We start from the raw sequence: 23,732 nt of genomic DNA on the forward strand, positions 1-23,732 counted from the left end.
AAGGGGGCAGGTGTGTCAAGCCTTGGCCTGTGATCTCCAGCTAGCTGGATTTCTTAAGGTTAGAACCAGTGTGCTGAACATGAAATTGTCTTTGTAGTGCCAGTGTCTGCATACAGAGGTAGTTCCATGGGCTTTTGTTTATTGAATGCAGATCTGACATGCAGTTGAACATGCTACAATTGCTGTTCATCTGTGATCTGTGTGGAGCTGACCAACACGAGTTGAATTTGAAAAAAAATTAAGTTGACATTCAGGGTTATTGCTGCATATTTTAGCAGCTGTATTATGAGCAAGACTTGGAAAGTCATCATTTCTTATATTAACACTATAAGAGAACATGAATCGTATTTTCTAGTTGCAATCCCAGGTGGTCCAGGGTGCATCTAAAATCAAAGACATAAACTTTTACAGGAAAAGAAATATCATTACTAGATCAAAAAAAGATATGTATATTAAAAAAAATACAAAAAAATTTACCAAACAGTGTGTGTGAGACTTTAAACACACTGAGCGGATAGCCTTACTCTCAGATTCTCCTTGTTCTTACTTTGGTAGTACTTAATATCTACTGTCAGGGTCCGAGCCTGTCCAACCCTGCCCTTTGTGTCTTCTCCACATGTGGCCAGCAGGTGCTGCTGGCCATCCTGTTCTCCACCCCGACTCCTGTCCCTCAGCCCCACCGTGCTCTCCGTATTGCATGGCTCAACGAGTTGAGTGTGTGGCTTAGGAACTACCTTCCTCAGTCATGGGTTTGAGATTGGCTAATGATCAGCCTTATTTCATTCTTTTTATTTCAGTTTCTTTTCCCCAGTGTTTTATGTTTCCTTTTGAGTTTACGGTTCTAGGTTTGCCCTCCTTGTGTACTGTTCTGGTTTTATATTGTACTTTGTTTTCTTGTTTGTTTTCCTAGTGCAGTATTTCACTATGTTTCCTTCGTTTCAGTTCTCTAGTTCCTTAGTTCAGTGTTCATTCGTATTTGTGTGCATCTGCACTTATTGTTGTCAATGTCTACGCATGGGACAGTGTGAAACGTAATTTCGATTCCTTTGTATGTCAAGTACATTTGAAGGAATTGACAAATAAAACTGACTTTGACTTTGATTGGTTGCTTCACCTGTGTCTCGTTGTCCTGTGCCGTTTTTGATTGGTTGTTTTTGATAATTCACACCTGCCCTTTGTTAGTACTTGCTATCAATATATTTAAGTGCCTGCCTTTGTTCATTTCCCTAGTTGTTTATTACTGTGTGTTGTCTCTTTGCTTGGATTTTTTTAGTTTCTGTTACTTTTGTTGCCTGGTTTCCCTAGCATGTTGATTTATTTTCCCCTTTAGTTGTTATTTTGCTCATTTAGTTCTGACCTCTTGTGGTTTTCCCTTTGATGTTAATAAATCCCTTGTCTCGTGAACCACTAAGTGGATCATCACCTTCTTTTTCCTACCTGCACCATGCCACACTGTTACAATCTTACCAGTATTTTACAATATAATTCTGGGGAAGCATACTTATCACATGTCGTCACACATTGATTTGGGCTATTTCTGGCCACCTAATAGCATAATATGCAGTTTCCCAGTCTATGGTAGTGACTCAAATCTACCTGCAAAAATATTAAATTGGAGTTCTGGATGCCCAGCGTGATTCTCCATTTCTGTGATGAATCCTCTGACAGCACCTCCTACAGCAGGCACATGGTTTATACGCAGGGTGAATCATAGAGCCTCCGCTCAGCCCATACAGTATGTGTGTGTGTGTGAGCTTCCTCTGTCAAGCACTGCATGAATGTAGCCTGTGCTTGTGAAAATCCCTGTTGGCAAATTAGTAACCCAGTGTCTTTCAAGATATTTTTCATAAATCTGGGTTGCTGTGCTCATTTTTAAAACATCAGAACATCAAAAATTGAAATTATGACATATATATCCTACCCAGGGCAGATATAGATGCATGTAGCAAACATCAAAAGCTGTTTTTTTTAGAGCATAAATTTGCACAGTATAGCTGGAGCTTGAAGCTGCTACCTCTGTTGTGAGGCTACCATGATACAGGGTCTTCAGTTTCTCATTCTGAGATGCTTAAACTGCCTGCAGCATAATGAAAAAGACATATCTGCACCAAATCAAGAATGCATCCCCTTTTGTGTGCCTGTGTTTGTTAGTATAGAAGGGTGTGAGCATGAGTGTGTGTCTTTGCTTGAATAAAATTAAATTAAAACATTAATAATGCAATATAAATATAACTAAAATCAAAGCAAAATCTGTTGACAGCATGGGTGAATGTCAATGCAAAGCCTGCAATGTGTAGATATATTGTGGCTATAATGTGCTCCCTGTATCCAGATTTAGCTCTTAATGGTTGTTCATAAATTTGTTGGAAGGTGCTCTTGAGAACAGCAGTTAAGTCTCAAAATAACCTGAGCAAAAAATTACAGCCAAGTGAAAGTGCATTGCCAGGGTATACTAATTTATGCTGATACTCTACTGGCAAAACAAATATTGATATAAAGTTCACAACATACAATACTGCTAATTTAGGGGGAAAATATAGTATCAGGCTCAGTTTGTATGTTTTTTTTTTCATAGAATGGAGTTCCATTCCAATTGAAAAAAATATTAGTGAATCAAGCTTGTTATTTCAGTATACTTTCTCATATAAATTAAAAACGTAAAACTAATTTCTTAACCAAACAATCACAAATAATAGATGAATAAATTTAAATTCAAACTAAAAATGTCTCTAAAAGCACATAGTACATGGGTAGTGCTTTTCTGTAATATATAATGCATTACTAAATTTATATATATATAAATGTGAATCCCTGTGGCATGGAGGCTCAGTGGGTAGCATTGTGCCCTCTGCATCTCTGGGTTTGGAATTCTAATGCTGTCCCTGCTTCTTCTGTGTAATTTGCATTTTCCTTGTGGCACATGGGTATCCATGTGATTTGGCAAACTGGTGTCTGATTTGCCCTGTGGGGCCTATGAAGGATGGTAGTCCAGAGTGTCCCACTGCCTTGTGCCCTATACTTCTCAGGATAGGCCCCAAGTTGTGTGGCCACCGTACTGCATAAACATTTAAGGAAAAGGCTGTATGTATATGCATGCATATGTAGTACTTATCAAGGAAAGAAATGTTTGTTCTTTAAAAAGCCTATATAGTTTGCAGTCAAGACATGCCCCCGGATACCAGTAAGTAGTTGTACTAATAGAGAAAGGGGATTTTTGTGTTGAGGATCACTTTAAATATGGAATGACATATAGTGTGAAATTTATAGAAAATAATATAGTATGAAAATTAAAATAAATGATATAATAACATAAACGTTCCTTAGTAACTACAGTTGGATTAACTTAATTGTGTTGCATTGTCATTCTTGTAGTTCATCTATAAACAATCAGAATATTTATTGCCACAAGACCAAGGCTGGGGGAAATTTGTGTTGACACAGCTACAGTTGGTGACACCATGACAATAGACAATTAACAGTTAGACATGCATTGATTTATACTGTTTCTCATAAATTGTTGTATGAAAGTAATTAGAATCTTCTGTTTATTGATAGGGTTTTGACAGTCTTCCACTCTTCTGTGTGCTCTGGGCCTGTGATGGGAAGATTGGCAGTTCAAATCTTACAGTATGGGTGGCAGTATGGGTTGGCCCCCTGAGCAAGGCCCTTAACTATAATTGCACCAGCATCTGGCTGACCCAGCTTTCTCAGTTGTTCGTTGTTTTGGAGAAAAAGTCTCTTAAAAAAATACTAAATTGTGTAGACAGCAAAGTGATCACTTGCTTCCCATTTAGATATATAATTTTCAGAAGTTGGTTGCCGACTTGTGGCCTGTACTATCACAGGATTAGGTGCTCTCTTGAACAGTTTAGGGTGGTGAAGTTGCTCCGGGCCAAAGCCCTTGTACAATCTTGCAGAATATACACCTGAACATGGCATTTCCATTGACATTGTGATTATTACTCAAGTGCCAACAAACTGAATATCAATGTTTCAATATATAACCACTAAAAATGTATTAGCTATCATGTTAACTTGAAACAGTAAATATAACTGTGCAACTGAAGAGCATTTTGCATGAACTTACCATATTCTGTCTGTAGAGTGTTGGTAGCAATCAAGACTAGCAAAAATCTTCAAGGTTCTAAACCTGGCATTTCTACAAAAAGCTAAATATAATCATTTTTGTTCAGTCTGCTGTGCAGAATCATGACTCTTTCTGAAGAAGTAAGCTTTCACATTTCTCTTTTGTTAATTCCTAAGGACTTCTTCTGTCTGCCGACATGAGGTCCAGCGGAGTACTGAATAGCCTCAGTGGCACCCCGACCTCGTGACTGACCTGTTTGAAAGCCCAGTCCATGGTTCTGTAGAGCAGCATCCAGGCTGAGCGGCAGGCAGCCTCGGTGGCTGCCATGTTCGAATACTAATCATCCTAGCAAAGCAGAGCCATGACAAGCTTAAAGCGATCACAGACAGAACGATCTGTCGGAGGTTCCGTCCCCGCCACGGATGAGTTTTATACTCGCCGCCTGCGCCTGCCCAATGGAGGGGCACCGCCCCCTCGCAGCGAAAGTGCCCACTTGTCTGGGTGCACACCTGGGGTGCCGAAAATGGGTGTACGGGCTCGAGTGGCTGACTGGCCTCCACGTAAGGATGGAGGAGGCGTGTGGCACATTACCGTGGAAACTGACTCCCCCAGCACCGTCGGAGGAACACCGAGTAATCTTTCATCTAAACTTGGCCACTTAGTCAGCCCTCAGGACTCGTCCATGCTGCGCAACATCCAAAATACGCTGAAGAGCAAGATGCAGAGTGCCAGCCGTGGGAAGGACAACCGTTTCCTGTCTCCCGATGGCTATCTTGGGTCCCCTCGCAAAGGCATGCGGCGCATCCGACAACGGAGCAACAGTGACATCACCATCAGTGAGCTGGATGGAGATGGGGCTGAAGGATGGTCCTTTTCGGGGTGGACCCCCATGCATAGGGAGTATGGCAGCACATCCTCTATCGACAAGCATGGCTCCGGTGAAAGCTTTTTTGACATGCTCAAGGGTTACCATAGTGACCTACCAGACCAGCGTAGTTCAGTATCTGAAAAACTGGGGGAGTTATTTAGCGTAGCCCCCAAACTGGCGGGATTAGACCTTCCCGAAGGACCAATAGGTGTCCAGCGAGGTAGCCCCTCAAGTCGCTTAAAGGAGAGGGAGAAGCCCCTCAAAAAGCGATCAAAGTCAGAAACAGGAGGCGAGTCCATATTCCGGAAATTACGCAGCGCTAAAGGGGATGGCTGTGATTCCCGAGCCGGATCGGACGCAGAGGACGGCCGGTCTGAGGATGGCGGCCCGCCTGCCAAGCCGTGGGTCTGCCAGAAGGGCTTTGCACATTTTGACATTCAGAGCCTCTTCTTTGACCTGAACTCAGCCACTCAAAGTGGACAAGCGGCCATCAAGCGCAAGAATATGACCACTGGCGCCTCAGCCGCTGCAGCTGCCTCTGCCTCTACTACCTCATCAGCCTCCTCTGTCCAAAGTGGGGCATCCAGCTCCCCCTGTGGCAGCCAGGAGGAGCTCAGCTTAAAGGACAGCCCCACCCTGGACCCCGGTGATGACAAGAGTAACGAGCTTTTGCTCAGCTGTCCCTGCTTTCGCAATGAGATCGGGGGCGAGCTTGAGCGAGATATCAGTCCCTCCAAAGCAGGCAGCATCGGCAGTGGGGGATCTGCAAGCGGAGAGGACAGCCCCTTTGAGTCCTCGCTCAGTTCCCGCTGCCCAAATGCTGCGTTAGCCATCCTGGAGGCCCCCAAGGACAGTCAGGGCATGTTTAATGAGTGGGGGAAGCGCTACTTCTTGGAACACGTGGACCTGGGCTCTTGTTACTATAGGAAGTATTTCTACTTAAGAGGTGAGTTCTCATGCCAAACATGTGAGAGTTAGTCACGCATATCACAAAACTGAGGTAAAATGACTCTATGTACTTTTGAAACAGAAAAATATGATATTTGAAAGAAAGTTAATCTATCTAATCATTTTAGAGCACTGGAACTACTTCGGGATAGATGAGACACTAGGACCAGTGGCCGTGAGCCTTCGCAGGGAGAAGCTGGAGGACCACAAAGACCATGGTCCGCAGTATAACTACCGCATCATCTTCCGTACCAGTGAGGTATGTCACTGCTGAGCTACTCAAGCGCCTGCTCCTGTCTCCTGTCAGCCAGCTCACCCGCTGCCATTCACAGTGTGGGTGTTTCTGACTTGAACTGAAAGTCAGTTTCGGTGCCTGCGGCCCACTTATGAAACATGCTGTGTGGATCAGCTTATCGCTCTCGCAGCGGAAGGCTTTCTCTGGATATATTTGGCTTTATTAACCCTGCTTGTTGCAGACCAAACTGAAAACTGTTGGTGTTCTGTTGAATCACTTTGTGAAATCATAAATTGTACGTTTTATTAAATAAGATTTATGTAATGGGTGTTGCCGCCATAAAATCTGAGGGGAAACGTGCCCCCCTCACATTTCATAATTATTTGTTTGGACCCTCCCACATTTAACATAAAATATTAGTTCACCCAGCGCTGTTTCTTTTGCTTCACGAAAGAATACATTCTACTTGATCAATATGACAATACACATACTACTGAAAGACCACTCCGGGTTTTCTGGGTTACCTACAACTCACCACACACAAGTGAAGTGAATCGTCAGTGCAGGCCATGTCATGCCTGTTAAATGTGTGAAATAATGAATATTCTTATGTTTAAACATACAGTTGAGGGTCACTATTGCTCAGCACAGTGGCATGTTGTGCGAGCTTCTATAAAAAGGGAATACGCAAAATAAAAAGTAAAATGCCGAATGGGCCACCCATAAACTCATTGGTGATAAATTGTGTCACATTCATTTCATTATCTTAGGCAAAGCATTGGGTAGCAGTTAAAAACAGGCTGATGAATATGTACTAATTGAATGAGGACTTCTTGTTGAGTCTCTAAAATAGTCATTGAGTTAAGTGACTTTTGTAGGTAAAATTAAGTGTTTAACAACCTGTTAAAAAATACACCAGAATGCAGGAAATGGCATTTAATTCATAAAAAAAAAAATTCTGGGGAAGGGTCCCCAGATCCCCGCCAGTGTGTCCCCCCCACATTTAAAATGCTTCTGATGCCCCTGGTGACAGGAATTTATTTTAATTTATGGGATATAATCCATTTTGCATCTGTTTATCCAGCACTGGATTTCAGTGTGCTTATACAGTAGCAGGGCGTAGGGCAATTTAGAGACACAAAATCACTTAACATGCTTTGAGATTGCAGGAGGCGACTCAGTATCTGGGGTAAAATGGTAAATGGACTGCATTTATATAGTGCTTTTCTACTCCTACGAGTGCTTAAAGCACTTTACATTTTATGCCTCACATTCACCCATCCACACACCCATTCATACATCGGTGGCGGAGGCTGCCATGCAAGGTGCCAACCTGCTCACCGGGAGCAATTTGGGGTTCAGTGTCTTGCCCAAGGACACTTCGATGGGGTCAGGAGGAACCAGGCCTCGAACCGGCAACCCTCCAGTTGCCGAACGATAGCACTACCTCCTGTGCCACCCTTGCAATATGTTAAAAAACATGCAAGCTGACACACACACAAACGGGGGCAGGATTACCACTGAGCCACAATATCACCCTTATATGATATATTAGCTATAGATTTAATACAGTCGTCCATCGACATATGTCCTACTGAGCATCGTCTGATTGTACGTACATCCCATATAAGCTTTAATAAAATCGAGAGATGTCCAAAGTAAACGTAGTGGGCATTGTTTTGGCAAGAACCAAAACAAACCAATCATGCTGCAGCTATAAGGGTCAGTTAAATGCGTGTGATGTTGTATCTTGTTATACAGTGTTTTTGACCTCTCCCCTATAATGATCAAAATACATTCAGATTGACTTATGTCCTGACTTTGGGGATGAAACCCAGATGCAAGTAGATGGAAACATGTGTACATATATATCTGCCTAAAGCTTATATGGTTGTTCCAATAAAGGCTGCTGTTTTCAAGTGCAGAAAAACATGTTTTTATTTTGAACCTGCACGGTCCTGATTAGGTTAAGCACATATCCTTGTGTTACAAGTCCTCATATTACTCAAATGTTTGCCTTTCTCTCTATTGCTTTGCAGTTGACAACACTACGGGGGTCCATCCTTGAAGATGCCGTACCCTCGTCCTCCAAGCATGGTATGCCACGAGGCTTACCTTTGAAGGAGGTTCTGGAGTACCTAGTACCGGAGATGAACACCCACTGCTTGCGACTGGCCCTTAACACACCTAAGGTCACCGAGCAACTGATGAAGCTGGATGAGCAGGGGGTATGTTTACTTTCTAGTGGATCTCACACACTTCAGTGAATTCTACCACAATGTTCTACAATTGCATCACACTTTATTAAGACTCATTTTGTACGAATCACAATGACAATGCTGCACCCTCCACTGATGCTCTTCCCGTTTGCCTGCAGCTTAACTTCCAGCTAAAGGTTGGGGTGATGTACTGCCTGGCAGGGCAGGGCAGCGAGGAGGAGATGTACAACAATGAAGCGGCAGGACCAGCCTTAGAAGAGTTCCTGCAGCTGCTGGGGGAGCGTGTAAGACTCAAGGGCTTCACCAAGTACCGCGCTCAGCTCGATACAAAAAGTATGTCCTGGGATGCATGAGGCACCAGCAGTAACTCATTTTATACTGTAATACAGCAACTCATAGAAACCATATCTGCTGTTACAAGCTAAAATGAAATCACATACTACCATCAGAGCATTTCCCAGACAGGCTATCAAATAAAAATCTTTGTTCCTTGCTGCTTCTTTCTCACATAATGACTATTTGAAATATTTGGACTGTCGATAAAACAAAACAGGAGAGGAAATTTACTTGAAATAAACTATAGTCAAACAGAAATTATTATGTACCAATGCAGTGTTAACTTAGTTGGTGGTGTTGTCCCAAGTTGTGTCAACAGACGCAAATCAGTGTCCACAAATATGATGTGATTACAAGACTTTAGATGACAGGCATAAAAATTTGCCTTGATGCCGGCATTTCAGTATTATAAGGGAGTTTACTTACACCCACAATTTGATAAGAAGATTAGTAGTATATTTTAATGAGAGGCATATTGTGATGCCCCAAAACCAATCTCTTGTAGACCTCAGTCCTTGTGCACCATCTCGGTTTTTGGGCTGCTGCATAGCTGATAGGTTGCTGAGAGCTGATAGGCTGCTGCATAGCTGATAGGCTGCTGAGAGCTGATAGGCTGCTGCATAGCTGATAGGCTGCTGAGAGCTCATAGGCTGCTGAGAGCTGAACGGCTGCTGCATAGCTCGTAGGCTGTACCCTTCAGTTGTGGATTCAAGGCTGGCTTGAGGCCAGTCTCACCTGTTGTATGTTTATTAGGTTTTTTGTTTTGCGGGTTATTACTTGGTGCATTTTCCTATTTTTAGGTTTTCCCCACTTCTGCAATGTTTTATTATTTCTCTGTATCATGGTCCTAGTCTCCTTGGTGTTGTTACCCTAGTGCAGGAGTCGGCAACCTGCGGCTTGCGAGCCACACGCGGCTCTTTGAACGATAGCCGCATTCACATTTTCACGTCTTAACATAATTATGATAATACTTTCGTAAAGATAAATTATTTATGGGTTAATATTATTTTTCATTTAGATATTTCTTTAGCTGTATGTGAATGAGGCGGTCCATCACGTGCTTCTGTGATGTTTTAATGGCATCACTTACATCTTCCTCAAAGTAATTCTCCCTGACGAGACTACATCTCTGGTCAAATGGTATGCTTTCTGGAGTTTTCTTTAGGACCAGAGATTGGATGTACGTTTCAATATTTATTGGGATTCTTTCATATACTTTTTGTAGTAAATCGTCACCACGCCTTCCCAGGTCTCTGTAAAAATTATTATATATTATATAAATTATTATATTTTCTCCGATTTACATATTATAGCCAGCTGAGTTGTGACTACATTTGCACTGCTCATCAGCACAGCAGCAGTGAAGAGGAGAGTGAAGGGCAGACGACTGCAGTGCCGAACGAAAGAAGGGGTGAGGGTGAAGACAGATTCATACAGATTACTAACTTTTGGGTGTGACAGTATCCCTCTCATTAATATTTGATGCGTATTACTAATCTGCTCATCAAATCATGGGAGCAAGTAAACGTCCATATAGTCCCAAAAATTTTACATCCATCTTCTAAAGCCCTGGTGATTATTGCACACACGCATATAGCGCATAACATTGTGATGTAATATCATGCCATCGTATTTTCTACCTTGGATGTTTTATACTTATATATATTAACCAATAACATTAAATTCTGCAGTGAATTTTATATGATGAAAAATCATGCTCTTTGTTCACAATTCACTTTATATTTGTATTTACGTTCAGCAGATGCATTTGTCCAAAGCGATGAGCAAGCGAGGCAAATAGAACATTGCAAACAAACATACTATAAAATAAATAAAATAAAATTTAAAAATTCACTAAATTGTAAATGCTCTGGTCAAGATTATAATAGCTCTGGTGTTTGGGTTAGCACCAACCCGTTTTTAAGTTTAAAATGCATAAAAGCACCACATAGATTTATGCAGTGCATCAAGGCTTTTTGACTGTGTCAGGAATCACTATTTAAACTAAATAAATTAAAACAACAGTTTATATATATATATATATATATATATATATATATATAATTCTCTTGAGGTTTATTTTACCATAATTTTATTGAAAATGAGAGGTATGCTGTCAAAAGAAAGGTCCAGAAAGCCACACCAAAAATATTAAAACCAATCTTTTCATGGAGAAGGAAGCATAACAAGGTGACCAAGAGGTAAGAAGCAAATTGGATGATAAATAATTGTTTTGAGGGTATTTTATGGCTGATTAAAGACACGGGTCGGCACCGACATGTTTAACATACGCGATAGGAACAGAAGGCTAACATAGACCTAAGGTTAAAATATTCAGGGACCATAATGAGACATCAGGCTGATAGTGGAATTCCTGGAACAGATGGGTCTTGTGGTTCTTGAAGGTGGAGAGGGAGTCTAATAACCAGATGTGGTTCAAGAGCTCAGTCCACCATTGGGGAACCACACAAAAAAAACACCTGGAGTGACACTTTTGTGTGGTGAAAGGAGCTCCAAGCACAGTGGTTTGATGACCAAAGGGAGCGAGATGGGATATTGGTCTTGAGGAGTCTTTTGACTGAGATGTGTCTGTTCATTAATGAACCTGTAAGAAGGACTTGAACTTGATGTGAGGACCAATAGGAAGCCAGTGAAGAGAAATAAGCAGGGGTGTGACATGTCAAATGTGTTGCCACATTTTGAATCATTGTGACACGTTGTGTTTGTGATTGCAGAAGCTGGTAGTAGAGGAGAGGTACAACAGCCTAGTCATGAGGCAACAACTGCCTGGACTAGAAGCTGAGCCGCAAACTAAGACAGAAAAGGCCTGATTTTCCTGATGTTATACGGAATAAATCTGCAAGATTGGGAGACTGCTGTAATGTGCTCGGCAAAGAACAGCTGGTCATCTATCATTACCCCTAGGTTCCAGGCAGACCTTGATGGAGACAGTGTGGATGATACAAGCTGAACAGTGATGCCATGATGGATGATAGGGCTGGCAGGGAAGACAAGAAGCTCAGTCTTGGATAGGTTAAGCTGGGGGTGATAGTCCCTCATCCAGGCTGCAATGTCAGCCAGGCACGCAGAGAGCCGTGTAGAGACCATGATGCCATTAGGAGAGATGGTCAAGTAGATCTGGATGTCTTCAGCATAGTAGTGGTAGGCGGGGCGCCGTAAGGGGGGAGAGGTAGGACGATACCAAGGGCCCCTGAGTCATAGGTGGCCTAAAAAAATTGGAAAATACCTGCCACATTACTGACTGAAAGAGGAAAGGACCAAGGACAGAGCCTTGGGGAATAGTGGTTGTTATCTGATATGATTTCAGTATCCCTGCATCCCGAGCCACTTGGAATGATATACCCAACAAGTATGAGGACTTGTTGTGTCACGTCCTGAATAATCAATCCAGTGGCCCAGAATATGTGCTCTTGTTATCTATTAACACACATTTACTACAGTACATTCATCTTCGGTAAAATCCACCTTTATTCCCCAGCAATACACGTTTGCTCATCTTTTTTACTGTCAGTGTAGGAGATTTAAAAAATATCTGTGGGACAATTTGTGCCCCCGCTGTCTAAAAAATGGTGGTATTTACAAAATTTTGGGGGTGCTTTTTAAAATTTGTGATTAATGCATAAAGTTTCTATTTTTAATGTGAAATACCCCCAGATTACAATGCATACAGTAATCACCACCTTGTGCCAACATGTTTGAAAAAAACAGAATGGTTTGATTTTAGCTATGAATTCTGGGAGTCTGTGTAATGTCTTAACTGAAGCTCTGGCATTGTTTGCAACCAGGAAAGAATACTATTGATTGTAACACCCAATAGAAGGTATATCGATATAAATTGCATGGTGTCATCCTATACCTCTTTTTGAAAATACAGTGGAAACCGTTTGGGAATCTGCAAGATTGGGAGACTGCTATAATGTGCTCACTGTTATGGTGATCAACCACTTATATGGATCAAACAGCTTGGGACAGAATCATTCTGGTACAAATACTGCTCAAATAATTCACTTATACTAATCAAGTAGTCTGCTTACACTGTTAATTTAGGATCTTTTTAAACATGACAACATATAGAAAAAATAAAACTGCGTTATTTATTTCATTGTATTTTTTCTTTACTTTGATTGTTCTACTTTGCTTTGTGGTAACCCGTCTGCTACTGGCTAGCTACTTGAGGCTAATGCTACAGACACAGAAAACATGACAGACAAAAGAAAGTAATTTTCTCTCAATGAAAAATATAGACTTATCTAAGCTTACAATAAACTGCCAAAAACGAGCCAATGAGATACAGCACAGAAACTACAATAAGACAATGTAACATTGTGAAAATGCGCTGTGTAAATAAATTTGAATTGAACTGAATATTTATATACAGTGCTGTACTGTATTATAGCATATTTGAATTATGCACACTTCAATAATTTAATTTGTATAGTACTGTAGTTTAAAAAACGCTTAAAACAGCTGTACTGTATTAAGAAATTGTTAAATAAATTCTGTAACTTCAATTCTGTCCCTTTTATTACCTTATATTCATCCAATAAAAATACAAATAACAATTTTATGTTATCTTCCTGAGACATAAAGAAAACATTGGTTGTAATGATCATCCGCTTACAGCAATCAATTTCACCCAGACAGACGTGATCACTATAGGCGGTTTTCACTGTATATCGATATACCACCTCTAGTCGAGAGTATAAGTTCTTGATAGCCATGGGTAAGCAGATGATCCATAGCCACTTCCCTAGCAGATATCAGCGTGTTTGTTTTTGGATGATTACTTTTATTAAAAAATAAAATTGGCCATTGCCAGATGCTTACTTACTGTAGTTACATGCTACATAAAGTTATGGATGTAGTGTCTGTGCATGGCACTGTATGTATGAGTATGTGTTAGAGTTAAATATATATATATATATATATATCCTGTACCTTTAACAGAACAGAATTATCTTCAGTAAAAGCTTTCTTGTTCAGTAATGTGACTGATAGTAGAGTACAGTTTCCCTAAAATTATGGAAATAATTCAGTACCTGATGTTTACAAAGTGGGGGCGGCATGGTGGTGCAGTGGTTAGCACTGTCGCCTCACACCTCTGGGACCCGGGTTCGAGTCACCGCCTGGGTCACATGTGTGCGGAGTTTGCATGTTCTCCCCGTGTCGTCGTGGGGTTTCCTCCGGGTACTCCGGTTTCCCCCCACAGTCCAAAAACATGCTGAGGCTAATTGGAGTTGCTGAATTGCCCGTAGGTGTGCATGTGTGAGTGAATGGTGTGTGAGTGTGCCCTGCGATGGGCTGGCCCCCCATCCTGGGTTGTTCCCTGCCTCGTGCCCATTGATTCCGGGATAGGCTCCGGACCCCCCGCGACCCATTAGGATAAGCGGTTTGGAAAATGGATGGATGGATGGATGTTTACAAAGCTTACAAAAAAAGTTATTTTTGGGCCTAACCGAAACTTCAAAATCAGTTTCTTTTTGGAAAGAAACCAAAAGTTGCACAGAAATTGCCAGCAATAGGTGCGTTGGGAAATGTGTCTGTCGCGTACCTGTACAGAAACATCAGTGAGCCAAATATGATACTGATTTAGTTCCAATTTTTTATTGTTAAGAATTAAAAATGATAATTCGATGATTTTATAAGTTGTACGGGGCATAACTTCTGAGAAATGGAGGGCTGAAAGGGAAGAAACGTTTTTTTAAATTTTGTTGGGTGTGAGTTTGGATATGAAGTAATGGCCACTGTATTCTTCCTGGCAATGTTACTCTAGGCTCCCAGCTTTTTTCATAATTGCAAATGCTGAAACCAGTGATTCTGGGAGAAGAAGGGGTAGATCTTTTTGACTTTACAATTTTCCTCAGTGAATTAAGCATATACTTCTGAATCACCTGACTGATAGGCCTGCTCCCTCAAGGTTTTTGTTACAAACATGTGAAGTATGTCATGGAATTTACTTCTGAGATGATGTTTTTAGCCCCTTTGTTAAGGTATTATTGAACAAAAGCTTGCAATGATAGATTCTGACATTTGACTAATTTATCTGATGTTTTTTATCCAGACCAACTTGCAGTAGAGGGAAGGGTTTCATTGTGTGTGTAAACCTTGGGATTTAACCCCACAAACTTTGTGTGGTTAGCATAATGCTCTACTTGTAGAATTGCAAGAACATATGAATGGGGTTTAGTTATATTTGCACTGCTTTGCTTTTTTTTAAAAATATCATCCTTGCATAGTAGGCCTGATAAACTTATTTCAAAATTTCTTTGTAAGCGTCAACAAGAAATTATTACAGAACCCAGAACAGAATATGGTTGGTCACAAAGCAAAAGGTTTTATAACTGAAGATCAAAGTCAGAACTGCTCAGTGGTGCCTTTGTTTGTCCTGGTAAAGCCTTTTGTTACAGATGAATGGTAAGAATGTTGGATTCCAGCTCTGTAGAAGCAGCCAGGCGGTATTTTTCTCTGGGAGGTGAGTGAGAATCTGACATGCTGTTGATGTTTCCTTACAGCAGACTCTACAGGCACACATTCGCTCTTCACCACCTACAAGGACTATGAGATCATGTTCCATGTGTCCACCATGCTGCCCTACACGCCCAACAACAAGCAGCAAGTAAGGCATTATGTTCTACTGGTTTTCTGTTTCAGGCTAACATAAAAGCTATAAACAATCCCCAGGCCACTTGCTTTAATATTTAACAGTATTTTGCATTGCTTGCTAACAGCAATGTTTGATAATTACAGAGCCCCGGGAGAGCACATGGTTTTATCTAATGTCGCTATATAAGTCTGACATGCTGTTTTCTGTTTTCCTGTCTGGCAGCTCCTGAGGAAGCGACATATTGGGAATGACATTGTCACCATCGTGTTCCAGGAGCCCGGCGCCCAGCCCTTCACCCCTAAAAACATCCGCTCCCATTTTCAGCACGTGTTTGTCATTGTCCGTGTGCACAACCCCTGCTCTGAAAGCACCTGCTACAGGTTAGTGCTCAAGGGAACAGGAGAGTGAGATTTTGCCAAATGCACTCCCCCTCACTGTCTGAGGTTTTGGGCAAACAAATAGTAAATTAACCACATCCCAGTTACCAAGTAGTATATGTCACAATCAGTGGCTAGGGGAGAGTTTGATATTGGGGAGACTTGATAATTTAAACACAAAAATTGTTTATTGGGGGACAAATGAAGCCATATTAAAAATTGTGGGGGGAGGACATCTAGGGCGTATGTAGTGTCTATAACATCGAATATGATCTAGTGAGTATACAGTGTCTTAAGCAATGAGTATGACCAAGTCAGTATGTAGTGTCCATAACATCAAGTATGATTTAGTCAGTATGTAGTGTCTATAACATTGAGTATGATCTAGTGAGTAAACAGTGTCTGTAACACTGAGTATGATCTACTGAGTATAGAGACTATAACACTGTGTATGATCGAGTAAGTATGCAGTTTCCATAACCCTAAGCATGACATAGTGAGTATACATTGTGTATAACATGGAGTATGATCTAGTGAGTATGTACTGTCTGTAATATTGAGCATGATCTAGTGCATATGCAGTGTCCGTAACACTGAGTATGATCTAGTGAGTACACATTCGATAACATTGAGTATTATCTAGTGAGTATAAAGTGTGAACAAGACCCTCAAGTTGGCTTTGTATCGTACATGAAGCAGAATATTTAGTGTGGCACTTTTAAGTGAAGATCTCTATTTGCATTAGATGTGCAAAGCTGCCCTGATTAAACTTTGTCTGACAGCTAATGGATCACTCATTCCAGTAATACTTCAAAACCCTTTTATACTTGAAAGCCATTGGATGTTTCTGTTGCCCTCGTAGCTTGAAATGATGTGAGTACCATATTAGCAGCTTTGTTACCGGAACACAATGGTGATTCCTTTTTAAAACTATTTGGACTAGAATTTTTTGCCTGTTAGGCTCAACCAACCTACCATCAACAAATCAGTACAGAACTGCATATCACTCCAAAATATTATACTCAATTTTGTGATGGTAAAAAACTCCAAACCAGGATTTTGTAAAACACACACCTTGCAAAGGCAAAGATTGCACTTAGCAGTAATCCTATGTTAAGAACGTAGACATACACACATGCATCCTGAGAAGGGAACTAAATTTTTGCTGTGAGTATGAAAATCTGACCAAATGGATATCATCAGATGTGCTGCTTGTTTAAACTGGGCATAAATTAGACAGGGCCATCATAATTTCATGTCTGTAACACATTGTGCAAAGTTTGTGAAAAATGAAACATGAATTGTATTTCAGAATGTTGCCTTCGCCATGAACCATCTGTCCTATCAGTCCAAACATGGTCTATCCTCTCAGCTAGAATCTGCAAAAAAATCTGGGTGGCCACAAGTATGAGAAGTTAGAATTGCTCCATGAAAATGTAAAATTGCTATTGAATTCACAAATGCCTCCATTATTAAATGGCTAAGTAATTATATATAGCTGTTTTCATAAATATTTTACTGTGCTTTGAATAAGATACTTTACCATAGTGTACTCCTCTTATTGCCATGTTTGAGGCTGAATACTCACCAGAAGATATGAACCATGTTTTGTTGTAGAACCTTCACTTAATTGAAATTTAATGAAAATGGGAAAACGGATATGAATGGTGTGTTGTGACTGTGGCGGGGAGTCGACGAAATCGGGTGAACATGGGGTTTACTTTGGGAAACACACTCAGGAACAAGAAAACGGCATCAAGATGCTAATGACCAAACTGGGGAAACATACTCTAACGTGGACTTAAATAGACAAGACTCATTGGACACAACTAGGAACAGCTGAGAACACGGGGATTCCACACGAGGTAAATGTGGGGGCGTGGCACACGGGAGGATCGGACGACTGGGGCATGACATGGTGACAGTGATATTCATGTGTAGAATAGATTTTGGATATGTTGGACAAGATGCCCACTGCTTTCCCTAGGATAGGACATCCTTAACTATGATAAGCACACAACTTCTTCCTTTCGGTCTTGTCCTACAACTAATCCCTGCTCCATATTCCCTTGCCATATCCCTTCCTTGCTACAGCAACTCAAAAACATTGCTCAAAGCCCCTCCAAGAATGGTGAAGCACAAGTGTACCAGTTCTACCCAAACTTTCTCTTGGTATTTTGTTGTAGTATTCAGACTTGGCTCATACATTTCAACAGCTAATCTTATCACACCCAGGTGATTGCTTATTATTGCTTTAGATAAGTGCGTATTCCATTTCAACATAAATATTTTATATAATTAAATGTGAAATGTAAGGTGTTTACAATATCATCATTAACTTTTGCAGATGTCTAGGTAGGATCTGTAAGATCTCACTGTTTCACACACACACACACACACTCAGACCAGTAATCATATATTTGTGGGAACTTCTCATTCACTTCTATGGAAAAAATGCTAATACAAACTATGACATCCTTAAGCCCCACTCACCCCTAACCATAACCAACCAAACAAAATACATGTGTTTTTGCATTTTTAGTTTTTTGATTGCAGTCATGAATTTTTCAAAAAAACGGGTCCCCATAAGGTCAAGAAATGGGTATTAATCACGTTGTGGAGACATTTGATGCCCACAAAGTGAGGTATATCTGAACCACGCACACACACACAGACACACACACACACATTCACTCACTCAAGACATTCACATAACAAGGTAAAAGGGAGACCAGCATTCCAAGTTTTATGGCTCAAATTTGGAAACCCAAGAATAACAACCACAACTCAAAACTACAACTACAGGATGCAGCCTCTGTGACACACATTCAGCCCATTTAGCTATGTGGCGGTCTAGGGAGCAGGGGAAACACAAAAGGGTCTAGTACAAAGACAGGAGGGAACAGAATGGCCAGCAACAGGAAGAAACATAAGAACAGGGTCATATGGAACTTGACCCTGACAACTTGCTATAGAAGAGTACTTTCTTTGGTTAAACTGATTGAGAGACACCCCCCCCCCTCGTCCACATTCCTGAGGAATTCATAAATAGGCCTCCCTATTGTCTCTTCCTTATGTTCTTACATTCGTTTATTCTTTAAATCAAATTAATGAATCAATATGTGTGTTGCAAAACACGAATATCAAGTTGTAGTAATCCCAAGTTAACCACAAAATTGTATAACTTACAAATGTTTAATTGAGAGTTACCTCACGAAGCTAATGATAAACCGACCTAGAATGAAGATGTGCTGTCCATAATTTGGAACAGAAGTTCAGTAAAAACTTATCTAAAAGTGTCAATATCTGGTGATGTGCAATATAACATTCCATACTGATACAAATAAGTAACATGTATGGTGGAATTTAAAATATGACTAAATTAATGCCAATTGTATGACGCGTGAACCTTTAGGTTGTGATGTCATATTTGGTGGAAAAATTCTCCTAAACCCGAATCTGATCATGGATGTTGTGATCACTGTTCAGTGAGCAAGCAGGATGGGGAGAATGACAAGTCAACAGGCAAAGATCCAAAGGACGGCAGGTGAGGAGGGAGGAGCAGCTGCAGCAGGCAACTGCACAGCCAAAGTCGGAAAAGGCATAGCCGACCGACGAGTCGTAGTTGGGGGAACTGCAGGTGACTGACGAGCTGAGGTGGGGGAACCCGCAGGTGACCGACAAGGCGGCGGAGGCGGGACTGAAGGCGACCGACAAGTCGGTCACCCAAAGGTGACAGCCTAACAGGAGCCGACAGACCTGCAGGTGCCCCCCTGAGCCCCAGCCAAGGCGAGAGCCCCGGCCCCTGCGCCAGTGTCCTCTCCCCATTTGGGACACTGAAAGGCGAGGACCTGGCCAGGATCCACCACGCTGGGGCGATGGTGGAAGGGTCAGTTCTCTGGAGGGGCCCCATGGGGCCATCAGGGAGATCCCCGAGGGGTCCCATTATAGTTCCTCTTCTCCCTCCATCAAAGGAGGTGGAGCCGGGACCTCGGGTGGAGCTGGAGTAGGCGGCGGAGCCTCGGGCAAAGGCAGAGCTGGGATGTCAGACACGGGAGGAGCCGGGACCTGGGGCACGGGTGGAGCAGGAGGCGGAGGCAGCGTACTGGCCACTGGGACTAGCGGGTCTGGCAACACAGGTCAGGGCAGGTCATGCACGAGCAATACAGGCAGGCCAGGCTCGAGCAGAACAGGCAGGTCAGGGACATCTGTTATAGCCGCCAGGATTGGCGCTGTAAGAGCTGGCGTTGCCCCTTTAAGAACCCTCGGGATAGCATCCCACATGGCCCTGACCCCTCTATTAGCTAGGCATTCCTCCTGGAAGTGGTAAGCTGCTAGCGGCGGCGGCTCTGTGGTGGCGATGTGGGTTTTGGGTACTTGCGGGAGTGAAGAAGTGGTGATGTCCGGGATGAGCCCTGCCGTATCCTAGATCGGGAGGGGTTCCTCCCAATTTCCGGCAGGAAGAGAGTCTGCAGAGAGAGAGCAAGCCCCCAGGACAATTGTGGGGGCTTCCTCCTTTCCTAGTTTCACTTCTTTTTTCTCTGGTTGGCTACTGTAAGTGGAGGTGGATGGACGGTGGCTCAGCAACCTCTGCCATGCGTAGCGCAACTGGCTGGGTCCTTCCTTCAGTCAGGCTCTCCACCAGCTGCCGGAGGTTTTTATGCACCTCTTTCATGAGGTGCGTGATCCCGGGTGGAGGCATCTTACTTAGGAGGGTCCCGCTCTGGCTGGCTAATTCCAGCGCCATGGTGTCTTCTCGGACCTCGAGCTGGTTTAGCCAGAATATCACCTCTTGGAGCAAACCGAGGTGTTGTTTCTTGGCTCTCGGAAGTGAGTCTTCTTTGAGATCTGTCATTCTGTTGTTATCACTGTTTGGTGAGCAAACCGGATGGGGAGAATGACAAGTCAAACAGGCAGAGATCCAAAGGACAGGGTTTATTTATGGCAGACAGGCAACACAGGGTACACATGTTAATGACGAATCTAGGGATACAAACTCTGACGTGGACTTAAATACACAAGACGGAAATGCAAAGATGAGCTGAGAACAATCAGGAATTCACCTGTGGTAAATGAGGGGGCATGGTACACAGGAGGATCATACGAGCAAGTCATGACAATGGATTGTCACAAAATTGCACAAATCTAAAGATAAATGCTTTTAAGCAAAATTAGCTCTGAAGTTGCTTCAGTATACGTTAGTAAATTGATTGGACCGCTGTACACACCCCTAGAACTGGACTTGTGATTACATGATGCTAGGCAGACAAATACATAATACTCATACTGCAAGTCCTCAGTCGTTTATCAAGTTGAATTTTTTTTTTAATTGTTTCCTCGTCTTTCAAAACACTCGCAAACCAACTTATTCGCAATCAGAGATTTTACTGTAATGACTTTGTACAGTATGTCAAAATAACGATAGTCTTGAAATAATGACCAAGTACTGTACTGGTCCTCTTTCATCAACTGTTCTTCGAAAAACAAATTTTATAAATAAAAAAACACTTTTTACAAAAACATATAAGAACCATATTGATGTTAAAAAGCATCCACAGGCAATTGCATTATAATAGGTGTATTAAACAGCAAACATTCCAATCAACAAATGTATTATGGGGGGGGGGGGATAGGTAATCAATATCACAAATGCCACAACCCTAGAGGGTGCAGAATGTTTTTGATGTAGTAGATCCACTTAAAGACGTGTTTTTAATTATGTCATTATACACATACAACTGGAATTGGATTAAATTATCCACCTCGTGCCTAAAGGTGGCTGCATACGCCAAATGTAGTTGTCATTTTAGCAATACAACGTCGAAAGAGCAGCGATCCCACCCGCTGTTCATAATTGGCTGACATAATGTCCCACTGCGGGGTTGGTCAGCAGGACTTAATATGCCTTTACTGGCATGCTTTGCATTGCACTGCATGTATCTTTAAGCAATGTAAATTAATAGGTGAATTTGTGTATTTAAATTAATTGTAAATATTGTTATTGTATAATGTTTGCCGAAGAACGCAAGTATTGGGTTAACGTGTAGCTGTTACACAACTGGGGGCAGCACAGTGGTGCAGTGGTTAGCACTGTTGCCTCACACCTTTGGGACCCGGGTTCAAGTCTCCACCAGGGTCACACATGAGTGGAGTTTGCATGTTCTCCCCATGTCATCGGGGGTTTCCTCCAGGTACTCTGACACCTCTGACAGTACAAAGACATGCTGGGGCTAATTGGACTTGTTAAATTGCCTGTAGGAGTGCATGTGTGAGTAAATGGTGTGTGAGTGTGCCCTGCGATGGGCTGGCCCCCCATCCTGGGTTGTTCCCTGCCTCGTGCCCATTGCTTCCGGGATAGGCTCCGGACCCCCCGGGATGCAATAGGATAAGCGGTTTGGAAAATGGATGGATGGTAGAGGAAAGCATTTCAAAGTCAATTTAGTGGTTTTCTCAGTGTGAGGAAACTAATATATTTTATTATTGCACATACGTTGTTCTGTGGTCCATGAATAATTGCTGCTACATTGGTTTTCTTATAATTATTTTGTTTTGATTGAGTTGCTGTTGAAATGAATTGCTCAATTAAAATGACATTAGGCTAAGTATGTTAAGATTTGTTGTAATTTAGAGGACTGGCTTTAATTTTGCAGTTATTAAACTGGATGCTTAGGATTTACCTTTATTGGTGAAGTGTAGAAAACACCATACAGTAGCTGCCTCTTAATATTACATTGCACTGCCTTTAGCTCTCAGGACAACCTCCTTTGTTTCAGGCAAGCTTGCTGGTCCATACTGACTCCAAAGGTTCCCTGTGTTTAGCTGGTTGGTCATAGACCTTCGACTCTGAATAGCTCCTGAAATCATGTTCTACAGATGATATTCTGAATTGAGACCTGGTGTGTGGGGTGATACATTAATGTGAGTTTACAAACATGCTCTTGGAACCACAGCAAGCCACAGATGGATATATTGATGTCATTAAGGTGAAAGTCATGTCTCATTTATCACACAGAATGACAAACGCTTGTACCTTATCGAACCAGGCATTGTTTACAAATCTCCGGTGTCCAATGTTCTTGATCCTTGGCTTATTCAAAGAACGGCAATGTTGTTTTCTTTTTTTTTTTGAGAAATATGTGGATTGATGGTTTCCATACCGCTTTGTGTAACACTAAAATGAGTTAAGAATTCTTAAAAAAAATTTTCATTGATGAACTGTGTGCTGGCTAATTGTAAATTGTCTATCAATGTATATAATTTATACAATACTCCTTCAACCTCTTTCATCAAATATCCATTTTGATCAGTGATCTGCTGTTGACAGTTTGTTATTGTGTGGTGGACCATTCCAGATACATACAAATTTAGCAGTTTTGCTATTTTGCTCATATTATATGTTTCTTGTCTCAAGCCTGAAAAGCACCTTCTTTATCATGTTGCCATATCCTGATATATGCCGAAGGAAGTATATTTAACTGTTAAAATCAATTAGTGATCATATTCTCAATCAGGATTCTTTTAAGAGAATAGCCGGTATTCCTGAAATAGCCTCAGCTATGTGTAGTGGCCGATGGCAGATGGGCAGGTGGGAAGCGGGGAAGGACGAGGCAGGCAGGTGCGGATTCAGGATACGAGGGTTTATTTAAGGGCAGACGAGGGAACACAGCAAACAACATCAATGATGGATCTGGGGAATACGAACTCGGACGCGGACTCAATACACAGACTGATAGAAAACAGCTAGGCACAATCAGGGGAGCAGACGTGGATGATCAGGGGGCGTGGCACACACGGGGACTGGACGCGCTGCTCATGACATTATGTTAGACATTTTGGTTTTCTGGTGTCCTTAGGTTCTGTTTTGTTTCCCCTGGGTTAATTGTGTTCCTGTTCATGTATTCCAGTTTTGGTCCTTGTTTGTACCTTGGTTCCTAGTTTACCTTGCCTGTGTTGTTTTGTCGATGTATTGTATTCCTTGTATCTCCTGTAATTTTCTTACAATGTTATTATTAATATTACCATTTGCAATGTGACGTT

General features: G+C 41.8%; 1 protein-coding gene across 4 annotated transcripts in view; it reads left to right on the forward strand.

The window, feature by feature from the left end:
* Positions 1–23,732, forward strand: part of LOC125720948 (signal-induced proliferation-associated 1-like protein 1) — a 145,550-nt gene that overhangs the window by 64,848 nt on the left and 56,970 nt on the right. For all 4 annotated transcript variants that reach the window (XM_048996854.1, XM_048996857.1, XM_048996855.1 and 1 more), the window contains 6 exons: positions 4,264–5,901; positions 6,032–6,162; positions 8,178–8,366; positions 8,516–8,690; positions 15,227–15,330; positions 15,541–15,698. In XM_048996854.1, the coding sequence (XP_048852811.1) occupies positions 4,449–5,901; positions 6,032–6,162; positions 8,178–8,366; positions 8,516–8,690; positions 15,227–15,330; positions 15,541–15,698 (2,210 nt within the window). In that variant the 5' untranslated portion in view covers positions 4,264–4,448. The remainder of the gene's footprint in view (positions 1–4,263; positions 5,902–6,031; positions 6,163–8,177; positions 8,367–8,515; positions 8,691–15,226; positions 15,331–15,540; positions 15,699–23,732) is intronic.

This window comes from Brienomyrus brachyistius, unplaced genomic scaffold, assembly GCF_023856365.1.
Source record: "Brienomyrus brachyistius isolate T26 unplaced genomic scaffold, BBRACH_0.4 scaffold27, whole genome shotgun sequence".
NCBI classification, from domain to species: domain Eukaryota; kingdom Metazoa; phylum Chordata; class Actinopteri; order Osteoglossiformes; family Mormyridae; genus Brienomyrus; species Brienomyrus brachyistius.